This window comes from Papilio machaon, chromosome Z (genome assembly GCF_912999745.1).
Source record: "Papilio machaon chromosome Z, ilPapMach1.1, whole genome shotgun sequence".
Classification (NCBI taxonomy): Eukaryota; Metazoa; Arthropoda; class Insecta; order Lepidoptera; family Papilionidae; genus Papilio; species Papilio machaon.
In genome coordinates, this window is record NC_060016.1 from 467,390 (window position 1) to 477,967 (window position 10,578).

Sequence of the window (10,578 nt, forward strand, 5' to 3'; positions counted from 1 at the left end):
CTGGACCCAATAATCGAGGCGGAACTGTTTTTGCTCTTCTAATACATTTGTTTTTTTTTAATCATAGAATACACACAGCTATCGATAATTCTGATATACCGTTAGAATAGGATGCAATCACGATTTCCAATACAATGTAATTCAAATAATAATTCGATCGATTTCAAGGATTGATTATTGGGTTTGCCCGTAACACAGATACACTTTTAAAAGATCACTGAACTACTTATATCAATATATACCTTTGTAAGGTAAACATTTTTAAACGATGGACTTCTATATTTAAAGTTAACTAGTTCGCCCTTTCAGTGTGCTATCTTAATAACGTCAACATGGGAGTCGGAAGCAAAAACTAAGTTACAAACGCCGGAAGCAAAAGCGCAGCAAACGACGAGACATGATAGCTGGCTATGTTACAAATTTATTACTAAAATAAAACATAAATTATTCTGCTTATGTGAAGCATTTGGATGTTAAAGGATAAAAGTTTAGTGAAATGATAAATTATTTATGATAGTTGTTGGCAGTGATCGGCGGGGTCGACTAAATTAAACATAGATTTAAAAATAAATTAAATTATAGAGCGGTAATTCGAAACATTACAAACGCAAATGCTCATACGTGCTCGCTTGACAAAATAGACATTTTACCTACTGGTAATAAGTTGTAGAATATAATTTGATTCGCGTTGTTCCGTCTATTGATACATTATGTTAAATGTTTTGGTATCAGATCGATATAATAGTATAGAACATTATTAAGAATTATTAATATCTCCTACGCCGTTAGTTATGAAATTTAATGTAAAGTTTATACATATAACGATAGACGTATCAAAAAAGATTTAAAAATAAAATAACCTTAATAAAACTCCTTTTGAATAAGATAAGCTTCAAGAGTATTTATCTCGAGCTGCGATCGTAGAATCGTTTGAGCTCAATACATTTTGAAGTCGATAGAAAGTTAGTCTTTCTTTATAGTTATTTTTCTTAGAGTGATGTTTGTTTAACGTTTTTCATACAACTTTATAATATTATCTTATTCCGTATAACTTTGGACTTCATTTTATAATAAAAATAAAAACCACTTACAACTCCGCGTGGTGCTACAATTAACTGACAGGTGGTGTTTACAAAAAACAATTTCATATTTTATTGAAATCTCTAAAGATATTTTAAATAAGACATTTACGTAAAATTCATTGGAAACTGTACAGTTCTGGAATGCCAACTAATGAAGGAGGAATAAACGGAAATTTGAATTGTGACGTCATCAGTGATAAGGAATCTCATTGGCTGGAATAGTTCCAAGCAATTCAACGGAACGCTCCCCATAGTATAGGCGGCACAAAATGCAATGCAAAAATACGTGACCACTCTTCACAATGCTAGTTTGAATACAGTTTCAACAGGAAATAAATATAATAACACAGAAGGACAATGTACTTAGTTTAATCCTTGTTTATATTACAAATTCGAATTTAAGATTTTTTACGAAATTTTAGTTATATATTTTGTTCGGAAATACAAAACCCTATTTATTGAAAAATATAATAATTTACAGAAACAAAATATGATTTAAATTGTTCAGTAAATGCTGGTTTACCCATTGAATAAAATATTACTTAGAATCAGTAAACTGGGAAAACATGCGAAGTTCAAATGAACATCAAAAGGAATAAGGGCCTGAGAGTATTTTTTCATAGCGAATAAAACGTCAACTGCGTATTTTTATACCGGCTCAGAAATGCACCGCACCATTCCAAAACAAACATCATTTCAGCTTTTAATAGGTGCTGAGAGATTTTCATCTGTACTTCAGTTCTAGCTTCTTGAAGTAATACTTCTTTTGCCACGTTATGAAAAATCGTGGAATCGTAAATTTTTAAATTAAAACTGTTTGAACACCATGACTTATATACTTGTATAAAATATGATGCATAACATTGTTAGCTCTTAATCTATTCTCATGTAGTGTGTTGCTTCTTTCTGTTAGGAAAGTTAAGTTAAGTTCTGTCTTTAGGACTTTTATGTGTTTGTTCTCATGTCCATATATCTTACTAATATACTAAATGGGAAAGTCTGGATGGATGTTTGTTAGAAGGTATCTCCGGAACGGCTCAGCGGACTTGATGAAATTTGGCTCAGATGTAAAACATACAATCTTGAAGAACACTCAGGTAACTTTTCTAGTTTTTTTAAATTCCGTACGGACGGAGTCGTGGGCGGGACCTAGTAAGTTATAATTAAAATTGTCGTAATAATTATTCCAAAGTCTTTGCATTTCCATTACACCTTTTACAGTTTAATTTTAATGTTCAACAAAATAAACTTTTATTGCTTCTGTTATTCAAAGTAGGACAAACTTTGTCTTAAACACTGAGCTATTTGGACAAATAGTCAAAAGTTACAGAGATGAGCGCCTTCAGTGGAGCGCAAGTTTGCTGGATAAAATAATTGCTTTTTGTCAGAAAAAGAACATTATTTTTTGTATTAAATATAAACCTGCCTGTCGACAACCCAACAATGTCTCCCAAGTAGGGTTAGCGACAGGCAAGCTGCCGGCTGTAAAAATTAAGCCAAAACTTTAAGGTTTTTAAAACATTGGCCGACCCCACGTGAGTGGGATGAGGCCAGGAAGATGATGATTAAATATAAACCTATCGAAACCCTTGTCTTATTTAATTGCTGTTATGTAACGTATAACATTTTTGGTACTGTATTATTGCTGCGTTCTTCAAAATTAAGGTTTTTTTTAGTTAAAAATACCTGTATGCACTCTTCAGCCCGAATGAGTAATAAAGTGGAAATGGTTTGATTCTGACACAGGCAGAATATTTTAGAAAGGTATTGGAAAAGGCTTTGGCAAAGCGGAGGATAAATAAATGTTGAGAACATGTGCGTGGTCAGCTGCGCTTTCATTGGCTTACGAGGTAATAACATTGAAAATTACTTGTTTATTTTTTAAGGAAATTGTAACAACCGAATTTTAACTAAGAATAAAATGTATCCTAATTTAATGGTGATGGAAATTGTGTTTAAGGTTACTGAATTAAAGTTCATTTTTGGTTATCCGTCGCAAGTATTTTAGGGCCATATTGTAGAGAATATACACTGCGATAAAGTTTGCACGGAAATCAATCACACATTCAATCGTAAATTGCCTGCGACTTGATTGGTATCGAATTCAGATTGAAAATTTGTGTAATATAAATTATACGTCCATTTTCCTTTAAAATTGCTTCTGTATGCTTATTTATATATATTTGTTAAATACATAAGTCGATATACATTTAAAAGTTTCAGAATACTTTTTGACATGGTTTTAATCTGAATTGTGTAATAACCTCAGAGATGTTGATATCAAGTGCTATTAGTAAGTTCAATTCTGTAATATTGAGACAACTTACTGTATGCAGCACATAATTAGTTGCAATCCTTGAACAATATTTTTAAGCTGGACCCAACAACTCTGTGTTAAGTTCACACCAACGGCACAGCAAAACATGTGAGACATTTTACGTCTGAGCTTAGAATTCAGAATACAAATCCTGGTCACACAAATCTTTGTCATTACATTCTCTCTGACAAATTAAAAGCTATTTGAATTTTGGCAACCAACAATACTCAAGCATGACGTAAATTTCAAGCTTCCTTCGAACAAAACAAAGGCATTTGATATAAACCAAAATACGAACTGTAGAGAATTTCAATAAATTTTCTATAGAATTGTAATTGTTTTATGGATATTACGGCAAATTTTTAAACAAAAACAATTGAAAACTCTTTTTACTTAATGGAAAGAGTTTAAAGATATCTGATTTATTACTATTAGATTTTTATTCAAACGTGTTACATTGTATATACTCGTAATTACGCTACCTTTTTATTTACGAATGACTTCGTCTTTTGCCTTTGAATTTTTAACTGAAAGGAAAAAAGGAGATGTGAGAATTATTTATCAGGAAGTGACACAAACGTTCAAGGCGATTGCTCAAAAGAGCATGAAGTTCTTACAGGCCAGTGCTCTCTCGCCTTTTGACACGTCGGGCGTGACACCCCCCTCTACCACTGCTTCTATGGTGGCGATTGCTTACATTTTTATTATTATTTTTGTTGATACAATCGAAATATAAAATACAGTGTAATGAAATCGATGGCTTGGTTCAGCTGAACTGATAGCTATCCATCACACTTTGAATATCATTTATTATTCCTTTTAATGTATATTGTATTTATGTAAAATATATGAAATTGCAGTATTTCAATACGTTAATAAACCGCTACGATAAATCCCGAACCAAAATTGACTTTAATTTGGCAAAGCGTTTGATGAAAGCGTTTAAACAGATGACTAATTTCAAATTGAAAATAGATTTAGTGCCGCAGTCATCGTTGGTAATGGACTGTTTAGTGTGGATTTAGTAAGAGACGTCAAAGCTAAGGGTTTACCTTAGTGACCAAGGACTAAGAGTGCGGCTGTGAAACTTCATAGCCAAATAAAGTTGTCTATAGCCTAAACCATTACTGACAACTTTATCATAAATATATGTATTTGTGAACACGTTTTTAGTTAAAAAATCACCGAATAAAGGCCCTAGGTTCTATAACTTTTTTGAACGCCTTTTAATACATAATACATATAATATTTTTGAGAGCGTCGGTGGTTCAAGGGTTAACAACTTGACTTGCAATCTGCAGGCTGGGTTCGAATCCCGCCATGTACCAATGTGTTTTTTGATTTTCGATTTACATATGTACATTTATCTGACGTTCTTACGGTGAAGGAATACATCGTGATGCAACCTGCACATATTTGAGAAGAAATTCAATGATACGATATGTGTGAAGTCAACCAATCCGCACTAAGCCAGCGTGGTTGGCTATGGCCTAGTCACCCCTAACTTGGGGTAGGCTCCGAGCCCCTCAGTGGGGACGTAGCTGATGATGATGATAATAATATTTTTAATAAAATTGTTAGAATCTTTTGATGTATATTAATAGTGTAGGAAATTATTTGTTCAGTACAAATGGACTGTTATATTGTGTATTAATAACTATATTTATGTAATATTTAAGGTTTTCATAACTTCAATAGAAAAGTTTATGTTGCTATTCATATTGACCGCACTACCTCTCCTAATGAAAGCAGCATGTCCGGGATTAATATTAATGGAATAAACAATGTGCCAACTTGTCGTAGAGTTGAGATGTGGCCAACCCTTACGCGCTTTATCACACTTTATTAAATAACCTTTTTGGAATATTTAATAAATTAAATCAAAGGTTTATATTTTTGTCTCCCATGCTTTCCTGAAACATTGAAAAGTTTTTCTTATGATGTTCTAGAAATTGACATAAAAAATGATAAAAAAAAACTTAATAGGGGTATGAAAAATAGATAGTAGCCGATTCTCAGACCTATTGAATATGAATATAAAATTTCATAAAAATCGGTCAAGCCGTTTTGGAGGAGTACGGTAACTAATATTGTGACATGGAAATTGTATATATAAGAAAGCAAAAGAGTCTCAATTTTCTCAAAGCACTAATCTATAAATATTTGAAGATAGTATAAGCCTGAGTCTTTTCTACCTATATATTCATAATAATAGCGTAGATAAAAAATGTATATCAATTACCAGTAACAAGGTTTCTTTTCATCTCAAACTTCAAAAACATCTTTATTGCTTATCAAGGGGGATATATTTTTAATGAGGGAGGGAGACATCTCCCTGAGGTGGTATCTCCCCCTATGGTGAATATTATATGAGCAAATACGAACAAAACACATACGAGTAAGTATCTGTACAAATACTGGGTGTATACGCGAGATTTACAGTCGAGGACATTTATTTCCTACCCAATTATGTGAAATAACATTTGATCCCCGGAATCCAATAAGATTAAAAAGTTGCCACAGCAAAATACTTCTGCTATATTACAGGTTTAATAAGGATATTTTGCAGTAAAATATTCGATTCAATGTGGGAAGAGAATATATAGGTAATTGTTTGGCTGCACGTAGGTTCTCATGTTCTATGTATAATTTAGTAAGCTCTGAATACATAACGTGTATGAATAACTGTATTCATATCACTGTCAGTTAGACAGCCTTTGAAATGTACTCCAATATAGATATTGATTCGTCGACATCGATTGTGGCGAAGACTGGCTTGTGTAACAGACTCGAACAATAGTTGTCCTCCGGATATGGACATTTCTCACAACTATACCACACTTTATATTACAAACAAAAACCAGACACGTTTTATATAACACTTATAATATATCTGAAAAAGAAAACTAACTAAATGACACGTAACATTTTGAAATAAGGCTAGCTATTTATTCTTCAGGCAAAGAAACGGACATACAAAATGCATACTTGCCTACCCACTATAATCATTGGCCTCGTCGGATAAAAAACTTAATCTATCTATTAGGTATTAAAAATACTTTTGAAATTCACATCATCTTAATTTCTCCGACACTTACTGACATATATTTATACTATTGGTATTAATGTACTTATAAATTATTTTATTTATTGAGAATTAACTCAAATTGTATATTAATATCGTTTATATAAAGAACAGTTCACCCCGTAATTGGTCGGACAAGTTGATAGTCGAGACATTGTATAGTGTCATTTACCAAGCTGTGTATATTCCTAACAATTTACTTTGATCACTTATCTTGCCGTATCGCTTTGACGCCGGTATCGGATGCTTCGCTTTCAATAGTAAATTGCATCCTCTTCACTTCAATATATATCTAGACAATTAATTGAACTCTGTTACACATTTGTTGAATACATATCATAATATTTGTTGCAAAGTATTTTAAAAACAATTCCTTCATCAGTTCAATTTACAACGTTAAATTTTTTTGTCAGTTGATGGTCTGTACATTTAGGATTTTCGAAATACTTTTTTTAATGATATTTCTAAATCGGCCCTTCCCACCAATATGACGTCTAGAAATATAACAGTTTTAGGTACAAGTTTAGTTTGTATTCTTAAATTGAGTTCTTTGTATGCGGTTGCAAACGGGTACGATATCCAGAAATGCGGTCGACTCACCCTCAAATGGCGACAAATCGCATAGAATTACCGAGTCTCTGGTTGCAGCAGATTTTAGCACAAAATCATAGGTCTGTGAATAGAACTATATCTATGCAATATAGTAAACAGTACTCTCTTAGCTGTTATAATATATTTAATAGGTTTAACATACGTTGAAAGCAAAAGAAAATCATCCATTTTCCCTATGAAAGGTCGACCCTGTATGTATTAATCGAAGTCGCGGGCAATTATTAGTCATCCACACATATATTTATCTACCAATCATATTTGCATTCGCTTCCAACATTGGACAGAAAAATAAAAACAAAAAAAGGATTATAAAATATTTCATTTTTGTAGAAGTATTCGGTTAAAGCTTGCGTAGTAGACGTATAATATTATAAACTAGATAACATAACATGCTACCTAGCTGGTATTGTGGCCGTTTGAATAGGTTAGGGCGGGTTTCGCACTTTCAAAATAACAGCGGACGCGAGTTAGCCTGAATCTAAACTAATATTATTAAGGGATAAAGTTTGTTTATTTGTAGTAGGATAAGTTCTGAAACTGCAGAGTATGTTTAAGTTGTTGTTTCAGTTTTAGAAATCTTCAATAATAATAAGTGAAAAAGAATATAAATATTCCAGTAACAATAAAATTTCAATCTGAACTCATAATAATTAAAAACAAGCCAGAAAAAACCAGCACCGAACTCATTTAGTCCTGATTATTCTCCAAAGTAATCTGGGAATGATTAAACATTTTGTTAAATTTTTCTATAGTAAAAATTTTGTTTGACTGCATTTGACATATTTAATATAAAACTTAATGATGCAAGGTTTACAAAATAAAAAGGACGTGAAAAAGCATATTCTTTCTTAAAAAATAATTAATGATTTAAACATATTTATGTAGATAAACACTACACAGATAATACCTTAGAAGGCGGTGGCATAATTACTGCATTGATGAGAATAGAGTATAACAATCTTCAAATAGTGCGGTCTGCGGGTCGCCGCTATAGCTCAAAGGCAACATAGGGCTTTATAACTTAATTCCATGAAACCCAAGTGAGAAAACTATAAAGGTTTTCATTGATAATATTTAATTTTAAAGAAATAATTTGTATGTATGCAAGATCTTCGATTGCGAATGGATTAGATACTTTTTGAATCTATTTGAAAGAAAACTTTCGGTATTTTGAAAAAAAAAAATCAGTAATTTTTTTTTCTTGGTAATGTGGTCAATCGGGTCATATCAATTATTTTAAACTTAAATATAACTTGAATTTATGCGAGCTATATTGGATTCAACAAGTGGTGTTGTAAAATAAAACGTTAGGAGGTGGATTAGGTGAGGGCGACGTATTTGTTTTCAAAAGTACATATTCGTCGTACGAGCTACGGAAGGAAAAGAGGGGTTCAGAACTAGGTCATTAGTTTGCAAGTGTGAAATTTACCACATATCAGTAACACAGCAAATTACTAGAGCATAAAATTTGATATTATTGGCTTCCAATATCTTGCTATTATAACTTAACTATATATAGTATAGTATATACCTATATAGTACTATATATCTATATATATAAAAGAAAGTCGTGTTAGTTACACCATTTATAACTCAAGAACGGCTGAATCGATTTGACTGAAAATTGGTGGGCAGGTAGCTTAGAACCAGGAAACGGACATAGGATTATTTTTACCCCGTTTTCTATTTTTTATTCCGCGCGGACGGAGTCGCGGGTAAAAGCTAGTACTATATAACTAACTATACTAAAATAATACGTAGTGTAATATTAAAAACAATTTATAAATATTGCTCTACTTTGAAACAATCAAATTTAATTTATTATTTATTCAATGATTTAAAAATCAATTTGTATTAATTATATATATTATAAAATATAATAAATGCCCAATATGTACATACATCATAATCCGAATCTACGCAATAGATGACTAGTTTAATTTTGCATGTAGTACTTTTGGTTTGTTTTAGCTCTTTATACAATTCTTGTTTGGTATCATTTGAATTTAGAAATAAGATTCATCAATAATTTATCTGACTATTTAAGAAGCGCTTTATAATATTTGAATTAATATTAGCAATTGAAGCCTTAAAATGACAAATAGCAGGTAGGCCGATAACATCCGTTTCCATTCTACATTACAGATTACAATTCCCGAAACAATAGATCTTAGGAATAGATTACTTGATTACTAGATAGGATTATATACTCTAGTTGCACCCGAAAATGAAAAATATAAAAGGATGAAAACTTCAGATCCTATGAAAACGGACCTAATACTGTTTAGAAACATATTATTGCAATATGTTACGTCGATAGTTGATCGATAACTAAAAAGATAATTAGTTATCGCAGTGTTTTTGCTAGTTCATGAAAAATAAATGCGAAAGATCAAGTTCAGTGCCACGTTTTCGATAACGAATCAAATTCGAGAACGTTTTCATATTTAATTGTTTAAATAACAAACGCAACCATTATTATACTTTCATAAGAAATGTTTATTGTAATAATTACACCTGGCTTAAATTTTTTACGAAGTTGTTACAAACTTTTTTAATTATCAACCAAATTATAAAATAAAATATTACGTTAAATGTAGTTAAAACTTATTCTAATTATTATATTTTTATTATTATTAGATAAATAAGATTCAGATTCGAACATCAGAAACTAAAAAAAACTAATCAAGTTTGTTTACCAACACATAATATGAGCTTTCAGCAAAAGTCGATATTGTATCTTAAAAAAATTCAACGATATATCCTCTTAAATATTTTGTAAAGAGTTGGAACCATCACAATTAAAAATGTGTATTATTTGCACAAGCATTTCGCAAGGAAAATATAAAATCAATGTTTCTTGGCACCCTCAAGACATTCTGTTTCTCGACGATTTATAATCATACGATTATCCATTTCAACTTCAAAAAATTATATTCAATACTCAAAAAAATATTATTATATTTTTAAAATTCATTATGAATTTTTTTACCCATGAATATATGTCGAAAAAAATTACCTTGTTGGTTGCGTTTGTTGTCGGGGGCGGCGGGCATGTGGTCGACGTGTTATCACCACCGGTTGCGCGCGGGTACTGTGCCTGTGCGGTGCGACGCTCGACTGTGCGACCGACGTGCGACTGCGAGCGATCTCCTCTAGAGTAGAGTAATGTAGGCAGCAGGCAGTGGAGACGCGATGCGCAACACCGCCGAAGCGACGCGAGCGAGACCGACCGCTACCCGGTCTCGGCGTGTTTCGGAATTCTGCCCCACTAGTGTTGGACTCTCGATAAAAAGCTCACATCTGACCTATTTATCGACGATGCTTATCTCCTATTTTATAAATACACAACTTGTATTGTACTTTGAAATGTACAAATAAAATCTCAACAATGTATGAAACGTACATTATCTTTTATTTGAAAACTTTTGCTTTAATACAAATTCGATTGAAGTGAACATGCTTTGAGGATCAACGTTTTG

At 32.0% G+C, this 10,578-nt stretch overlaps 1 protein-coding gene across 2 annotated transcripts in view; it reads right to left on the reverse strand.

The window, feature by feature from the left end:
• The window catches only part of LOC106715939 (dipeptidase 1), a 36,683-nt gene extending 26,323 nt beyond the window's left edge, over positions 1-10,360 (reverse strand). For both annotated transcript variants that reach the window (XM_014509340.2, XM_014509339.2), the window contains exon 1: positions 10,116-10,360. In XM_014509340.2, the coding sequence (XP_014364826.2) occupies positions 10,116-10,152 (37 nt within the window). In that variant the 5' untranslated portion in view covers positions 10,153-10,360. The remainder of the gene's footprint in view (positions 1-10,115) is intronic.
• Between the last annotated feature and the right edge of the window lie 218 nt (positions 10,361-10,578).